This window comes from Theropithecus gelada, chromosome 9 (assembly GCF_003255815.1).
Source record: "Theropithecus gelada isolate Dixy chromosome 9, Tgel_1.0, whole genome shotgun sequence".
Classification (NCBI taxonomy): Eukaryota; Metazoa; Chordata; class Mammalia; order Primates; family Cercopithecidae; genus Theropithecus; species Theropithecus gelada.
In genome coordinates, this window is record NC_037677.1 from 37953787 (window position 1) to 37972734 (window position 18948).

General features: G+C 37.4%; 1 protein-coding gene across 1 annotated transcript in view; it reads right to left on the bottom strand.

Annotated features, from left to right (window-relative positions):
• Positions 1-18948, bottom strand: part of MROH9 (maestro heat like repeat family member 9) — a 146913-nt gene that overhangs the window by 110023 nt on the left and 17942 nt on the right. The window contains exons 4-8 of the mRNA XM_025397421.1: positions 15578-15657; positions 14508-14643; positions 13483-13569; positions 9961-10065; positions 3372-3507 (exon numbers count right to left, since the gene is read on the bottom strand). Coding sequence (XP_025253206.1) covers positions 3372-3507; positions 9961-10065; positions 13483-13569; positions 14508-14643; positions 15578-15657 — 544 coding nt within the window. The remainder of the gene's footprint in view (positions 1-3371; positions 3508-9960; positions 10066-13482; positions 13570-14507; positions 14644-15577; positions 15658-18948) is intronic.

An 18948-nucleotide genomic window follows, 5' to 3' on the forward strand; every position in this document is an offset into this window, starting at 1 on the left:
AAAACTACTGAGATTCATCCATGTTTTTGTACATATTAATAGTTTGTTCCTTTTTAAAGTGAATAATACTATTCTATTACATGTACATACCCAAATCTCTTTATCTATTTGCCTGTTAATGGACATTTAGGTTGTTTCTGGTTTGAGGCTATTACAAATAATGGTGTTATGAACATTCATGTACCAGTAAGTATTTGTATGAACAACTACTTTCATTTTTCTCAGGTAAATATAAAGTTGTGGAATGACTGAATCTTATGATATTCATTACCAATAGTGGTAATGTGCCAAATTATTTTCCAAAGTTGTTATACTATTTTACAGTTTGCCCACAAGGTATGTGAGCTCAAGTGACTATACATCCTTAATAACACATGGTAGAATCAGTCTTTTCAGTTTTAGAAATTCTAATGGGTGTATAGTGGCATCTCATTATAGTTTTAATTTACATTTCTTTAATAAGTATATATAGAACGTTATTTGATTTGCTTCTTTGCTATGTGTTCTTCTTTGGTAAAATGGCTATTTAAATCCATTTTTATTTTTTAATTTGGTTGTCTTTTTTCTTAGAGAGATTTTTTTTTTCATTTCTTCTAAAAAAGGGTGGATACATGTGCAGAATGTGCAGGTTTGTTACATAGGTACACATGTGCCATGGTGGTTTGCTGCACCTATTGACCCACCCTCTAAGTTCCTTGCCCTCACCCCCCATCCCCCACCCCCAACAGGCCCTGGTGTTTGTTGTTCCCCTCTCTGTGTCCATGTGTTCTCAATGCTCAACTCCCACTTAAGAGTGAGAACACGTGGTATTTGGTTTTCTGTTCCTGTGCTAGTTTGCTGAAGATGATGGCTTCCAGCTTCATCCATCTCCCTGCAAAGGACATGATCTCATTCCTTTTTATGCCTGCATACTACTCCCGTGTATATATGCACCACATTTTTTTGGTCCAGTCTATCATGGATAGGCATTTGGGTTGGTTCCATGTCTTTGTCATTGTAAACAGTGCTGCAGTAAACATATGTGTGCACATGTCTTTATAGTAGAATGATCTATATTCCTTTGGGTATATACCCAGTAATGGGATTGCTGGTCAAATGGTATTCTGGCTCTAGGACCTTGAGGAATTGCCATACTGTTTTCCACAATGGTTGAATTAATTTACATTCCCACCAACAGTGTAAAAACATTCCTATTGCTCCACATCCTCTCCAGCATTATTGTTTCCTGACTTTTGAATAATCACCATTCTGACTGGTATGAGATGTTATCTCATTGTGGTTTTAATTTGCATTTATCTGATGATCAGTGATGGTAAGGTTTTCTTCATATGTCTGTTAGCTGTGTAAATGTCTTCTTTTGAGAAGTCTCCGCTCATATCCTTTGCCCACTTTTTGATGGGGTTGTTTGTTTTTTTTTCTTGTAAATTTGTTTAAGTTCCCTGTAAATTCTGCATATTAGACCTCTATCAGATGGATAGATTGCAAACATTTTCTCCCATTCTGTAGGTTGCCTGTTCATTCTGACAGTATTTTCTTTTGCTGTGCAGAAGCTCTTCAGTTGAATTAGATCCCATTTGTAAATTTGGGCTTTTCTTGCAATTCCTTTTGGTGTTTTATTCATGAAGTCTTTTCCCATGCTTATGTCCTGAATGGTATTGCCTACATTTTCTTCTAGGGTTTTCATGGTTTTGAGTTTTACATTTAAGTCTTAATCCATTTTGTGTTAATTTTTGTATAAGGTGTAAGGAAGGGGTCCAGTTTCAGTTTTCTGCATATGGCTAGCCAGTTTTTCAAGCACCATTTATTAAATAGGGAATTCTTTCCCCATTACTTGTTTTTGTCAGGTTTGTCAAAGATCAGATAGTTGTGGATGTGTGGTGTTATTTCTGAGGTCTCTATTATGTTCCGTTTGTCTATATGTCTGTTTTGGTACCAGTGCCATGTTGTTTTGGTTACTGTAGCATATTTGTAGTATAGTTTGAAGTCAGGTAGCATGATGCCTTCAGCTTTCTTCTTTTTGCTTAGGATTGTCTTGGCTGTACGGGGCCTTTTTCGATTCCATATGAAATTTAAAATGGTTTTTTTTTTTAATAGTGTGAAGAATGTCAATGGTAGTTTGATAGCAATAGCATTGAATCTATAAATTACTTTAGGCAGTATGGCCATTTTCACAATATTGATTCTTTCTATCCATAAGGATGGAATGTTTTTCCATTTGTTTGTGTCCTCTCTTATTTCCTTGAGCAGTGGTTTGCAGCTCTCCTTGAAGAGATCCGTCACATCCCTTGTTAGCTGTATTCCTAGGTATTTTATTCTCTTTGTAGCAATTGTGAATGGGAGTCCACTCATGATTTGGCTCTTTGCTTGCCTATTGTTGGTGTAAAGGAATGCTTGTGATTTCTGCACATTGATTTTGTATTCTGAGACTTTGCTAAAGTTGCTTATCAGTTCAAGANCTCTGTCACCCAAGCTGGAGTGCAGTGGTGTGATCTTGGCTCACTGCAAGCTCCGCCTCCCGGATTCATGTCATTCTCCTACCTCAGCCTCCTGAGTAGCTGGGACTACAGGCACCTGCCACCATGCCCGGCTAATTTTTTTTGTATTTTTTAGTAGAGACGGGGTTTCACTGTGTTAGCCAGAATAGTCTCAATCTCCTGACTTCGTGATCCACCCTCCTTGGCCTCCCAAAGTGCTGGGATTACAGGCGTGAGCCACTACGCCTGGCCACAAACTATATATATATATTAAGTTTGCTTATTATAGGAGGGTAAATAGAGTAAATCTGTTCTCTGTTATTACATCCTGGACAGAAGCAGAGGCATAGGCTCCATAGACAGAGGCTCCACCCCTTACAAATATACAAATATTTTTAAGCTTTGTTCTAAAATGCAATTAAATTACTTGGAGATAGTTTAATACTTTCAGGTCTTGCTTTTATATTTCATTAGAAAAGTCATAGCAACATTTATTTTAATCCTAGGCTGATTTTTCTCCACCATTGAAGCAAGAATCTTCTGAGTAGTCTATCAGATGCTCAATTAGATAGAAAAAATACCTCATTTTTAAAGTCCCATTGGTAAACTCTCTCCTTCTCCATCCTTCCTGGTTCCACCCAGCATTCCTCTCCCCAAAATTAATACTCAAGTAATCTAAGAACAGTTCTTTATAAATCTTGAAGAACCAACCACACTATTACCAGAATTTCTTGACAATGCGAAAAAGATTCAAAGATACATTTTAGAAAGTATAGCTATGACTCTTGGGATAGGATTTAGAAATTAACAGACATAGAGCCTTCCCAGGACCCATAAATTGCATAACGAGGAACATATTCTTAGTAATCCTGAGAAAAGATGGTGAACCATTCTTACCATTCTGACACTGTGCAATGTAGAGGAGGTGACACATTCCCAATGACGCTTGTTGTACAATGGAGGGATCTTCATGGGAACACAAAAGAGACAGCTCTGCTGCCAGGAGACCCAAACATGGAGCATCAACACTTGTCTAATGGAGAAACAAAGGAGAATGTTCATTTGCTGTGCATAGCCAACATGAAAATGTCTGCATGCATCTGATCCTGTTATAAATCAGACTAGGATTCTAAGATAAGCTTCAGAGTTTACAATATCTGTAATCAAATCCTGGCCCCGTTACTGACTCTCAATTTCCTCATCTGTGAAATGAAGGTAATAAATTCCACTTTGTAACAGTTATTGTGGAGAGTAAGGGGTAACACTGATGACAAGAAGAAAAAATCCTAGCAAAGTACTTGGAAATAATGGTGACTCAACTAATGTTAGTTTCTGTGCCATGAAGTGGGTAGCCATTTGCGGGTAGCAAATTCCCAGGACGTGGAAAAGTAAGGTGGGATGTGTATTTCCAAAACCTTTAGTGTTTCCTTTTCCACATACGAAACACTATAAGTCACTGAGGAGGTATGCCACTTTTCCTCTTCAAGTTGTTCTGATTCCTCCCAGGGAAATTTTTTAAAATGCCCAGCATTTGCTTTTGATGTCAAAGCTACTACCAAAATATTTCTGTATTTCCTTCTACAACTTCTTCAACACTTCGACTAATCAAACATTTAGATTTTCATCTTAATGGACCTGTTTGGCTAGAGAATATCTGCATAGAGAAGAGAGTAGAGATAGAAAAGAGGAAAGATAGAAAAGGCACTTGCTTTTATGAAATTATGGGTGCCCTTTACCAATTGTGTGTGTCTTTTTTTAAAACAAAGAAGGGCTCTGATTAAAGGTAGATTTGGCGAACTAGCAGCATGGCTTGCAGATAGTTCTTGCCCCCAAGACAAGTGATTACTTTTCCTAGGTAGAGGCTTTGATGATTGGAGCAATTGTTGATGGTAAACTCCAGAGGGATCGCAAGGCCTGCTTCTGTTGACCTTTTTCATGCCCCATTTTCCCTGCCCTTTACGTGACTTACCTCACCACTTCCTGCCCACTCTGTCTCTCTCTCTCACACACACAGAAATTCCTAAGGAAGAAATATGAAGTGGCCTGGGTCATCTGGGTCATGGGCCAAGGCCATAATTGAATTGTGATGTGGGGAGTGAAGGTCTCAGTAGGAGAACAGAGATTATAAATATCTTTTTTTCCATGATATTCTGCTTGTATTCTTTTCCACCCATACAAAGACTGGCCTGGTCCTTCCCCTTTTAGGAGCTCTGTGGCTTTGGAGAGTCTGGGAGCAGACAGTAGCAGCTGCCTCTGCTCTAGGCCCTAGGGAGAAATGCTCTCTTTCCCTGGAAGTCCTTTTCTTTGGGTTTATATTCCAAGGCTTTTTTCCCACACTCGATGGCAAGATCTTAAAAACCATCGTTGTGTATGGGCATGAGAAAAAGGAGCAAGTTTTCTCTTTCTACTGGGCATGAGAGAAGAGTAGTACTTCTCACAGCTTAACTCACTGAAGCTGAGCACCACTTACAGGGGACTGGCCTCACAGTCATCTTATATTATAGGTTTTGCCTCAAATTTCCTCCCTGATTATTCCTGCTCAGGAACTTGTTAAATGTGTAGTTCTTAGTGGATGTTTTTGTAAATGAAACTCCTAGTGGTTTCCTTCTCTTCTGTTTGCCAGTTAGGATCTATCTAACTGTATATGTTAGGTGGATGCCTCTAGCAGAGTATGTGTGGTCGTGCCTAGATTGCATTTCCACTTACTGTCACCAACTAAAAAGGCATGTTTAGGGAGTGGGACATGACCCAAGGTAGGCCGAGAGAGGAGTAAGGCAGCATGGATCATGGAGCACACTGATGTATATCCTGCACAGCCATTCAGAAGCATGACAACCACAGCTACCCTTCCTCTAAGACAAGACTTTGAGAGCTTTCAATATGATATATCCTGGCTTTATAGAAAATCTACCCAAGTACTAAAAAGAAGCAAATATTTAAAAAATGGAGAAAAGTAGCTTCTCGGTATTCACTCCTAAACCTAAGTATTCCTGCTTAGTTTTCTGGCCCTTTTAACTGTGCCCTTTCTTTGTAGATCTGGCCTCTCCAGTCGCTTATCTTAACAATAATGATAGTTTTAAGTGCTAGGTTCCAGAAGCAACCACTTCCATGGTTTTCAGCTGCTTCTTCTGGAAGTCATCCTTGTTTCTATAAAGAATGCACCTTCACTTCTAACATCAGTTTGAGACATTGTCTATCTCAATTCCATTCTTCCACTTCCCCACAATTCTCTCAATAGAGAACATTACTCATCATAGTATATTATTTTTAATTCTTCTACTTTTGTGTTTTACTACTATATTAATACTTTTATTTCTTGTTTCATACAACAGAAAAACAGAATAGGAATATAACAGGATAAAACGTAATAACAGAATAGGAACATAAGTAGAATCTTCCAGAATGTAGCCTTTTGTGCCTGGCTTCTTTCACTTAGTGTAATGTTTTCAAGGTTTATGCATGTTGTAGCATGTTGTAGCATGTATACAACTTTATACCTTTTTATGAGTGAATAATATGCCATATGAGTATGTTACATTTTACTTGTTCGTTTGCCTGTTGATGGACATTTAGATTGCCCTTTTCAGCTATTGTGAATTTTGCTGCAATGAACACTTTGTATAAGTTTTTGTTTGAACAACTGTTAAATTCTTTTAGGTATATACCTAATATTTCTGTGTCAAATGGCAATTCTATGTTTAACTTGTTGGAGAACCACTAAACTATTCTCTGCACTTTAATTTTTGCACTTTTGAGCTCGTAGCATTTACATTGTGTTCAGTAACTCATTTAAGTTTTTCTGTGCTGGGTTTATAGATTAATTCTAAACGTTAAAAATCAATAATATGGTCTCACCATGACTAGGTAAAATTACTCAATGTATAGGCCAAGCTCACTTTAGTTATATTTCCTTTTGGCATGTACCTATGTCTTTCTCATCTGTACCCTGCATTATCTCTTTATTTTTAAAATTATTTTTATTTTTAATTTTTTGGAGATGAGGTCTCACTCTGTCACTCAGGCTGGACTGCAGTGGTGTGATCATAGCTCACTGCAGCCTAGAACTCCTGGGCTCAAGAGGTCCTCCCATCTCAGGCTCTCAAAGCACTGGGATTATAGGCATGAGCCACAAAGCCCAGCTGTCTCTCTATCGTTAATAGTATTTTTTTCTTTATTTACCTTTGTCTGTCTCTTTTATTTGCAGAGTTTCCCCAAATTTCACAAAGTGTGGTTGCTGCTTAATATTTAAGGATGTAATGCCTGTTGATGGGGTTTTGTGTGTGAGCAAGGCTTGCCACCTGTTGTACTTTGTTTTAGAGCAGCTAGGAGGGGGGCTAGAGTCATGCTGTAGTATATCTAGATAGAATGCAAGACTCCTTTCTCAGGGAACTTAACAATGGTTTTTGCAAAAGAAAAATTCTCAACTTCTGTCTGCCAATGTGTGTCAAGAGGAATGCGGGACAACATAGGTTCTTCTGTACATGCTTTCAATTAATCCTTTGAATTAATGCATATGTTTCCAGCCTGCCTTGACTCCCACCCCTTATCATTATTTGGCCTTTCATAACTCACCCTCTAGGGTTCTACAGGGAAAACTGCTTTTCTTTCAGCTAACCCCTATCCTAATGCTCATGGTCTCCCACCACTCAGTTCCCCTGCCAGGTTTTATCTTCTAACTAATCTGTCTTCCAGAAATTTGTTGGCATGACTAGCCCATTGAAAACACTTCATTAATTCTCTTTGTTGCTGTGTATTTATACTTTTAAAATATTTTATTACCATCATTTTGTGGGGACTCTGGAGAAGAAAGAGATATATACATGTGGACAATTTGTTAGATTTAGCTGGAAATCCACCATCCATTTTTAAATGCTGATGTGCCAAAGGGACAAAGCTAGGGAAAAAACATCTCAGTGCTATAAGCTGACATGCTTAACTCACATTTCTTTGCCTGTTGAAAGTTGAATCATTTAATTGAAGGAACATGTGCTTTGAGTGTAGGAGTTTCTCTATCCTGATGGGCACATGGGTCATGTGAGACAAATCATCACTTTAAAAATGTTTATGACAAGATAAAAATGATAGAATTGTTCAATAGGACAAGAATCTCTGACACTCTGGAGGACCTAGGCTAGGGTTATTATGAAGAAAAAAGTCTATCCCATGTAGGAACAGTACCAGACAACAAATGAGGTGGATGCACTTAGAGAAGGGTAGAACAAATATTCATTGATGATCTACAATGTGTCGGATACAGAGATGCACAGACCAGGGCTGTGGGAATCTCAGATTTTAATTTATCAACAATGTGTTTTGATTTTTTTGTTTTGTATATTTGCCTCCCCAATTAATTTCACTGGCTTAATCATCTTTACAAGACATTATTTTAAAGAGAAAGCAAACTTAGTGAAGTTTTATGCTTCCCTGATAGTGATGAGCTGGTTGATTCTAGCTCTAGTTTCAATGTCCAGGAAAATGCTGAAGTACTTCCACCTGGTGGCACTTAGTGAACATTGCAGAACAGAGTAATAGGTTACTCCATCGGTTTTCTCAAACAAATCTGAGTTATAGCTAGGAACTCTCAACTAACAATTTATGAGAACCTTCCGCTTTACATGTGAATTTACATATTTATTCCTTTGCAGTTGAAGGATGGGATGTATGCAAAGGAGAATGAATTCTACTACAGTAATGGAAAGAGGTGACAGAAGATGAAACTCCAAAATGTCTATCTGCTACTTGAGTGGAATTCACTAGAATATATCAAATGCAGAGAGAAACATGTGACTAGGCTCTAGTCAAACAATTGTCATCAAATACTTGCTGAGTATATAACACATTTTAGGAACTGCGCAGAAAACAGTCTTGAGTGGTGAGATGCACTTACTGTCAAGCTTCACTTGCAAAATTTTCAGTGGTGAACCTTCTGGACACCCGATGTATAACTCAAGCTATTTTAGAAATTAGAGAAAGGCTGCCTTCCCAGGTCAGAGAATCAGAAGATTGAAATAAGCCACTCACTCTCTTTTTTTGGACACTGAAATAGGGAATCAGCATGATACAAAGAACATCCTGGACTGTATCCCCCGTCTAAGTAACTTGTATTATGTTCCAAAGCTGAGTTTAAACAAAATAGTAAAAATTCAAATGTATTTCAAAGCTCATCCAGATTCTTCATCTCAATAAATCTGGGGACTGCTTGTACAAGCAGTAGAAAATGGATAAAGATAACATCATGAATGTATGTTTCTCACCCTCTTTACTTTTATCTCCTCCTGAAGTGACTCCAGCAATCAGATAAGTAATTAGCAGAGTATGTTTAAAAATCGCTGTAAAGGATGGTTGGGAAACAGAGGCTGAATATACAGTATCCACAAAAGAGAAATATTCATAGGTAGTATGACGTTTTTTAGAAGGCAGGCCATGATGGCATTCAAAGTATAGACAAACTCAGTAAATATTGGTGATTATGACATACCTATTTGTTCTCCATCTGAAATGCAAAAATTAAAGTCTGATTATATCCCAGTATTTGTGAAGGTGTGGGGAAATGGGCAGTTTAATATTTATAAGAATGCAAATTGGTGGACAATTTTGTGTTACTAAACTTTAACCTATCATATTTCTTTATCTGACCATCACCTTTCTAAGCCTTTCCAGGTACACACTCATGTACTTGCACAAAGATGCCCATTTTGTATTGTTTGAAGCAGAAAAAATTAAATGATACTTTAATGTCCATCAACTGAAAAATAGCTAAATGGATCATAATATGTTAAAACTATGGGCTATAAACTATTTAAAATAATAAAATGAATCTACATATGTTGACATGAAAATATCTGTAGGATGTATTGTTTCAGTGAAAAAAGTAAATTATAGAACCATATGTAAATACAACTTTAGTAAAGAAACAATAAGTAATAAAGCTATGTATTTCAGTGTGTGTTTTATATGTGGGTATGCACATTGAAAGTGGTTTGGTAGGACACACATCATGCTGACATGGCTAAGGACAGGGTTGGTGTGGAGAGGATAGTAAAGGGAGACTTATGCTCTACCTCTAGCATGTTTCACAATGAAAGAACTTGAGGATTACTTGTATAAATTTAAAATAAATAAATAAATAACAGCTTTCAAATTATTTTGGGAAGTAATACATAAGAAGACAGGTAAGGTTGGAAGAATTTTAAAAATTACAAATTGTGGTCTACAGAGGAAATTTCAGAGTCAGCAAGAATCTGGTTTTAACACCTTCATGTTCTTTGCATAAAGCATGATGCATCTTAACCAATTGTTTGAGAAACTGTTCTGATTGACAAAAAGTCATGTAGGATATTGACTCCTTTTCTGATATCCCAACCAACCTACCAGTACAATAATACCAAGGACCTGTCAAGTACTGTTAGGACCCAAGACACGGAAAGCAGCACTATAGAAATGCAGTCTTCAGAATCAGGTGGCATTGTTATACTCTGTGACTTACATATTTTCTGACTTTCCTGACTGTAAATCTTAACACCTTGTTGATGATCACCATGATTCTCTCTTGCAGATATGAGCTATCTTTACTCATCCACACGAGCATTTCCTGTTGGAAACACAAAGTCATCCTTGAACCATGCAATTTCCATTTTCCAAGAACCTTTCCTCTATTCTCCAACTTCACCAATTCAGGCATTCCTACAGTCTCCTAGTTATTTCACACTTAACCTACATTTATCTCAAAAACCCAGACAATAAGCATCTAGTATACTACTTCATCTACTATAGAAACTGTTTCTGGGTTTTATTTTATTTTATTCTATTCAACAAGTATTTACTAATATCCACTATAATAGTCACTTCGTTAGCACCATGAATAGTTCAGCACGAGGCTATGATATGATCATCAGCTGCTTTGCCTCCTCTTTTTCTTTCAACGTATGTATTCTCCCTTTTATTTTTAAATGACAAGCTGCATTTCAGATTTAAAAGACATTCCAGAATTCCTCTGCCAATTCACCACTCAAATATTCTGGCTTATGGTTAGAGAGTACATTACTGGAGGCAGGTTTGTTAGAAAGTTCTTGCAAATTTTGATTCAAATCTGTCTTAGCTGCACCTTCTAGCTGTTCTTAATCCTCAGAGGGATTAATTCTTCTCTTGAGAAGGGAAGAATACTGCATATGCCTCATATACTAACCGCCATTAATAGTTTTCTTTAAGGCAACCTGTCAGGGTCTACTATATTTATGTCAATGGTTGGCCAAACCTCTTCATCTGCTCTTGCTCCCATTGTGAAAAATGTTTGAAGTCTATTTCCTAAGGTAAAAGAGTTTCTAAATCTCAGAGAGGTCAGCCTCTGCCTTGGCCTTTTCAGGAGTGAGGTTTCAGCCCTTTTCGAGAATCAGGGAAGATTTTAGGCAAGGTAGGTATAAGAATAAAGTAGTTAAGTAACAGGCTCCCAAGATAGAGGGGCTCTTCCACACATTAGCATTATATATATTATTGCTCCTTTCTCTGTTTTCATTTTTTTAATCATGAAATGAAAGAAATTATAGTAACCCCCTCATGAGATTATGTTAAGGATTATATGAGATAACTCACATATTCAACTTAGTGTCTGACATGGAGCCAATGCTTAATAAATGGAAACTATTGATAATGTCATGGGGTGAATAAAAGAGCATGCACGGGCACGGAAGGGGAGAATTCATAATCACCATGAAGGGTCGTGAGGATAACAACTTTTTTTAACTTTTATTTTAAGTTCAGGGGTACATGTGCAGGTTTTTACATAGATAAACTTGTGGTATTAGCCTAGTACCCACTAATTATTTTTCCTGATTCTCTCCCTCTTCCCAACCTCCACCCTTTGTTAGGCCCCAGTATCTGTTGTTCCCCAATATGTGTCCATGTTTTCTCATCACTTAGCTCTCACTAATAAGTGAGAACATGCAGTATTTGGTTTTCTGTTTCTGTGTTAGTTTGTCAAGGATAATGGCTTCCAGCTCCATCCAAATTCCTGCAAATCACATAATCTCATTCTTTTGTATGGCTGCATAGTATCCCATGGTGTATGTGTACTACAGTTTCTTTGTCCAGTCTACCATTGGTGGTTATTTAGGTTGATTCCATGTCTTTGCTATTGTGAATAGTGTTGCAACATGTGTGCATGTGTCTTTATGACAGAACAATTTATATTCCTCTGGATATATCATATCCAGTAATGGAATTGCTGGGTCAAATGGTATTTCTGTTTTTAGTTCTTTGAGGAATCACCATGCTGTTTTGTACAATGGTTGTACTAATTTACACTCCCATCAACAGTGTATAAGCATTTATTTTTCTCCACAACCCTGCCAGCATCTGCTGTTTTTTTGACTTTTTATGAATAGCCATTCTGACTGGTGTTAGTTGATATCTCATTGTGGTTTTGATTTGCATCTCTTTAATGATCAATGAGGTTGAGCTTTTTTTTTCATATTCTTGTTGGCCACATGTATGTCTTCTTTTGAAAAGTGTCTGTTCATGTCCTTTGCCCACTTTGTAATGGAGTTTTGTGTTTTTTTTTCTTGTAAATGTGAGTTCCTTTTAGATGCTGGATATTAGACCTTTGTCAGATGCATAGTTTGCAAAAATTTTCTCCCATTCTGTAGGTTGTCTGTTTACTCTCTTGATAGTTTCTTACGATGGGCAAAAGCTCTTCAGTTTAATTAGATCCCATTTGTCAATTTTTGCTTTTGTTGCACTGCTTTTGGTGCCTTTTTCATGAAATTTTTGCTTGTTCCTATGTCCAGAATGGTATTGCACAGGATGTCTTCTAGGATTTTTATAGTTTTGGGGTTTACATTTAAGTCTTTAATCCATATTGAGTTAATTTTTGTATATGGTGTAAGGAAGGGGTCCAATATCAATCTTCTGCATATGGCTAGCTAGTGGACAACATTTTTTAAATGAATAATAAAAAAAAACAGTTGGCGGCCAGGCGCGGTGGCTCAAGCCTGTAATCCCAGCACTTTGGGAGGCCGAGACGGGCGGATCACGAGGTTAGGAGATCGAGACCATCCTGGCTAACACGGTGAAACCCCGTCTCTACTAAAAAATACAAAAAATGAGCCGGGCGAGGTGGCGGGCGCCTGTAGTCCCAGCTACTCGGGAGGCTGAGGCAGGAGAATGGCGTGAACCCGGGGGGCGGAGCTTGCAGTGAGCTGAGATCCGGCCACTGCACTCCAGCCTGGGCGACAGAGCGAGACTCCGTCTCAAAAAAAAAAAAAAAAACAGTTGGCTCAAATTAGGCACAAATTAGCCTAATACATTTTATTTTTCTTCAAATTCCTTTTTGTCCTCATAAATACCAATACTGCTTCTTTACTTGTGTGTATTTATGATTTATACAGCTCATAGATGCTCCCAGTAGGATAAATTGATCTGTTTTTCCAGTACTTCTACACAGTTGGCCTCTGATGCCAACATGTTAGGAAAGCAAAATTGAAGACCATAAGACATGCAGTGCAGTATTCTGTCTCTGGTTTAGACATTAAAAAATTAAATTGTGAAAAATAGGTTTTGAATTGTCATTAGGCCTTGTTTAGGTACAGTAATATCCATGAAGATAGAATGCTCAGCATTTTCTTTAGTACCTGAGTTGATGAAGAAGCAGTATGCATACAGACACACACAGCAAGGTTTCATAGCTATGTTAACTTGAGGGTAGTTTAGGCTAACACTACTCTCAAATACTACTCTCTGCTACTTCAAATTGTGTTCACCCATATAGCACCACATGAGACCTGGTTTCTCAAGTGCCTATTGATGCTGTCCTTCCCAAATTAAATTCCTAAAATTGTGCCTCTGTAATTCAAATAAAGGGAAGTGACTACATTTCCCTCTTTTGTGGTAAAGAAAAACTTTCAGTCATCAAATACTTGAAGGAGATGCAAATATAGCAAATGAGAAGAAAGTAAAGCATAGTGAGCATACTAGATTTATGACAAGAAAATTAAACTACTTATTTCCCCTTTACCTTTAAGATCTGTAGTTTGTAGAGGTCTTTAGTCACCAAGGTCAGAAGAATGTTCTCATATATATTTAAAATATTGTGGTATAAATTCTGAAACACAAAAACATTGCACAGCCAGTCTTAGATAAACTTTTACCTAGTGTCTACAGCTTTTTTCTTGCTTAAAAGTTACTTTTAACTGGGTTTCAATTCCTTGAACATAAATCAGTGACACAGAAAATACTTAACATCAAATTGTAAAATACCACACATATTTAAAGACTTCTAGCATTATCTCAGATATTAAAAAATATACGAAGAAAAAAGACAAAGGAAAACATAAAAATGTAATTCCCTTTGAGAAATAGAATGCGTATTTTTTATTTAGTGACTTTCTATAATCTTTAAATTTTCTATAATAAGCATCTACCATGTTTTTTTCTTTCTTTCTTTCTTTCTTATTATTATTATTACTATTTTGAGATGGAGTGTCACTCTCTCGCCCAGGCTGGAGTGCAGTGGTGCCATCTCGGCTCGCTGCAAGCTCCGCCTCCCAGTTTCACGCCATTCTCCTGCCTCAGCCTCCTGAGTAGCTGGGACTACAGGTGCCCGCCACCACACCTGGCTAATTTTTTGTATTTTTCTAGTAGAGACGGAGTTTGAGACCAGCTTGGACAACGTAGTGAGAACTCATCTCTATAAAACAAAACAAAACAAAAATTAACCAGGTATGGTGGTGCATGTCTGTAGTCCTAGCTACTTGAGAGGCTGAGATGGAAGGATTGCTTGAGCCCAGAAGGTGGAGACTGCAGTGAGCCAAGATAGTGCCACTGCACTCTAGTTTGGGTGACGGCACAAGACCCTGTCTCAAAAAAAAAAAAAAAAAAAAAAATCCAATATTGAATACATTTTATATGTAAATAGATGGAAACAGTAAGATTTATTGTTCCACACACTATGTAGGTACTAGAAATTGTATGCTATGTAGGTATTGGAAATTTCCATGCGTGAGTAGCTGACATATAAAATACATGGAACATAAATTTTACCTCTATGTCCTCAGAGTCCTCATTACTGCTCCCCATTTCTTTTACTTTGTCAAGACCTGGCATGACAACTATCATTCCAAAGGATGACTCTATTATCTTCAGCTGAGATTCAAACTGCAGTAAGGGATCCACAAAGCTGACAAGAAAAAGGCATAATTATTAATGATGAGATAACAAATAATATAATAGAAATTTAGTGGCCATTTCTTTCTTTCTCTTTTTTTTTTTTTTTTTTTTTTTTGAGATGGTGTCTTGCTCTGTCACCCAGACTGGAGTGCAGAGGCGCCATCTCGGTTCACTGCAAGCTCTGCCTCCCGGGTTCACGCCATTCCCCTTCTTCAGCCTCCCGAGTAGCTGGGACTACCAGCACCCACCACCTTGCCTGGCTAATTTTTTGTATTTTCAGTAGAGATGGGGTTTCGCCATGTTAGCTAGGATGGTCTCAATCTCCTGACCTTGTGATCCACCCACCTCGGCCTCCCAAAGGGCTGGGATTGAAGGCATGAGCCATGTGCCTGGCCCAGCCATTTCTTAGTGATAAACAAAAATGAGGTTCAGCTTTTGGCTTTATAAGACAGATGAGTCTTAAGTATTATCTTAAAAATGATAATGTTTTAAATATAAAGGAATTAATTTCTTTGTAAATTTATCTATAAACAATTATTTAGAAATCAGAATATATTTCTCCATAAACATAATAATGCGAAGAGTGGTTACATTCCCAGCCAAGTCCACAAAGCCATGCTAAGCTTTAAACAGTTGAACTATATTACTACCACAATTTCTGTAATCAATGATAATATGTTTTTCATATCTTAGTATTTCTTACATTGAGATGCATCTTCAAATTGATGGCAAATGAAGCTTGCCTAAGCAGCTAGAAAGATTATCTGCCTGTCTATACAATACAGAAAGACTAGAAAAGAGTATGAGAAAGAAATAGTAGTTGCCAAATTATAATGGTGGAATTTGGAGTAATTTCTTAATTTTTCACAATTACATGTTTTAAAGAGATAACATTTTAAATACATCCAATTAGGGAAATAAAAGAGCATGATAGCTTATCATACCTGGAGTTCACAGCCAGGATCACGGATTCATTACTTAAGAGGCCTGAGTATGCATCCAATAGGCTGCTAACTTTATGTGCCTAAGTACCATGTTAAAAAAAAAGAAAAGAAGAATTAATGATTACAGAACAGTGAGACTCATAATAGCATGTGTACTTCTCCCTTTTACAGAGACTAAAGGAACCAAATTAGACTGGAAAACACGCTCAAAAGTTCATAGAAGTGTTAAGACCAGACAAACTGTAATTTAAATTTACAATAGTATGTTTGCCTAACTGGAGGTCTTTTACAGTCAACAACTATGCTTATATAATTTGTATTTCCAGACAGCATTTTGTAAGGTGTGCTCTTTACCAGATGCACTTCTGTACACCACTATAACTATTAAGTCCCACCTATACAGTGTGGAGTCTGCCTATAAAAATGCCAGCAGGGCCGGGCGCAGTGGCTCACGCCTATAATCCCAGCACTTTGGGAGGCTGAGGCAGGCAGATCATGAGGTCAGCAGATCGAGACCATCCTGGCTAACACGGTGAAACCCCACCTCTACTAAAAATACAAAAAAATTGGCCGGACGTGGTGGCTGGTGCCTGTAGTCCCAGCTACTCGGGAGGCTGAGGCAGGAGAATGGAAGTAACCCGGGAGGCGGAGCTTGAAGTGAGCCAAGATGGCGCCACTGCACGCCAGCCTGGGCAACAGAGTGAGACTCTTGTCTCAAGAAAAAAAATAGCAGGGCAACTTAAGTCAGGCGTTATTAAAGACTGACTAAACTCACACTATGGAATGAGAACCACTGCAGGGCAATGTGCAGCTGTTGAATACAACAATTTAGGCTTTAAAAGTGATAATTAAAGGGATTCCACTAAGAATTTATCATTCTTTCTTTTCCAAGAAACTGGAAAACTAGACCTCCAATAGCCAAAACAATCTTAAGAAAGAACATGGAGGTATTACAGTTATGATTTCAAGCTATAATACAAAATTAAGTAATTAAAAGTTTATGGACTGCTGTAAAAACAGACTCATAGACAAATTGAATGAAATAAAAAGCCCAGACATAAACCCATTAATATATGGTCAACTGATCTTTGATAAGGGAGCCAAGAATTCACACTGGGCAAAGGACAGTCTCTTCAATAAATGGTGTTGGGAAAACTGAATATCCACAAGCAAATAAATGAAATGGGACCCTTATCTTATACCATATACAAAAATTGATTTGAAATGGATTAAAGACAAATGTAAAGATGTGAAACTGTAAAACTCCTAGAAGAAAACATAGGGAAAGAGCTTCTTTACATTGGTCTTGGCAAAGATTTTTTGGGTAGGATGTAAAAAGCACAGGCAACAAAAGCAAAATTAAACAAGTGGGACTACATCAAACTAACAAGCTTCTGCACAGCAAAGAGAGCAATTAACAAAATTAAAATGACAACCTATGGAATGGGATAAAATATTTGTAAAACATAAATCAGATAAGGTGTTAATATCCAAAATGTATAAGAATGTATAAGAAACTCATACAATTCAATGGCAAAAAAAAAAAAAAAAAAAAGCAGATAACCCAATTACAAATGGGCAAAAGACCTGAATAAAAATTTTTCCAAAGAAGACATACAAAAGCAGTCCCTCTGAGAACTGGAACAAGACAAGGATGCCCACTCTCACCACTCCTGTTCAACATAGTACTGGAAGTCCTAGCCAGAGAAATCAGACAAGAGAAAGAAATAAAGGACATCCCAATCCATAAAGAAGTCAAATGGTCACTGTTTGCTAATAATGTGATAGTTTACCTTGAAAACCCTAAAGACTCCTCCAGAAAGCTCCTAGAACTGATAAACGAATTCAGCAAAGTTTCCAGATACAAGATTGATGTACACAAATCAGTAGCTCTTCTATATACCGACAGCGACCAAATGGAGAATCAAATCGAGAACTCAACCCCTTTTACAACAGCTGCAGAAAAAAAAAGACAAAACGAAAACAAAACAACAACAACTTAGGAATAGACTAACCAAGTAGTCAAAAGACCACTGCAAGAAAAACTACAAAACACTGCTGAAAGAAATCATAGACGACATGAACAAAAGGAAACACATCCCATGCTCGTGGATGGGTAGAATCAAGATTGTGAAAACGACCATACTGCCAAAAGCAATCTACAAATTCAACGCAATCCCCATAAAAATACCACCACCATTCTTCACAGAATTAGAAAAAAAAAATTCTAAAATTCATATGGAACCAAAAAAGAGCCCGCATAGCCAAAGCAAGACTAAGCCAAAAAAACAAATCTGGAGGCATCACACTATCTGATTTCAACCTATACTATAAGGCCATAGTCACCAAAACAGCATGGTACTGGTATAAAAATAGGCACATTGACCAATGGAACAGAATAGAGAATCCAGAAATAAACCCAAATGCTTACAGCCAACTGATCTTTCACAAAGCAAACAAAAACATAAAGTGGGGAAAGGATACCCTTTTCAACAAATGGTGCTGGGATAATTGGCTAGCCACATGTAGGAGAATGAAGCTGGATCCCCATCTCTTACTTTATACAAAAATCAACACAAGATGGATTAAGGACTTAAATCTAAGACCTGAAACTGTAAAAATTCTAGAAAATAACATTGGAAAAACCCTTCTAGACATTGGCTTAGGCAAAGATTTCATGACCAAGAACCCAAAAGCAAATGCAATAAAAACAAAGATAAATAGCTGGGACTTAATTAAACTAAAGAGTTTTTGCATGACAAAAGGAATAGTCAGCAGAGTAAACCGACAACCCACAGAGTGGGAGAAAATCTTCACAATCTATACATCTGACAAAGAACTAATATGCATAATCTACAACAAACTCAAACAAATCAGTAAGAAAAAAACAAACAATCCCATCAAAAAGTGGGCCAAGGACATGAATAGAAAATTCTCAAAAGAAGATATACAAATGGCCAACAAACATATGAAAAAATGTTCAACATCACTAATGATTAGAGAAATGCAAATCAAAATTACAATGCAATACCACCTTACTCCTGCAAGAATGACAGTAATCAAAAAGTCAAAAAACAGTAGATGTTGGCATGGGTGTGGCGATCAGGGAACACTTCTACACTGCTGGTGGGAATGTAAAGTAGTACAGCCACTAGGGAAAACAGCATGGAGATTCCTTAAGGAACTAAAAGTCGAACTACCATTTGATCCAGCAATCCACGCTACTGGGTATCTACCCAGATGAAAAGAAGTCATTATTTGAAAAAGAAACTGGCACACATATGTTTATAGCAGCACAATTCACAATTGCAAAATCGTGGAACTAACCCAAATGCCCATCAATCAACGAGTGAATAAAGAAACTGTGATAT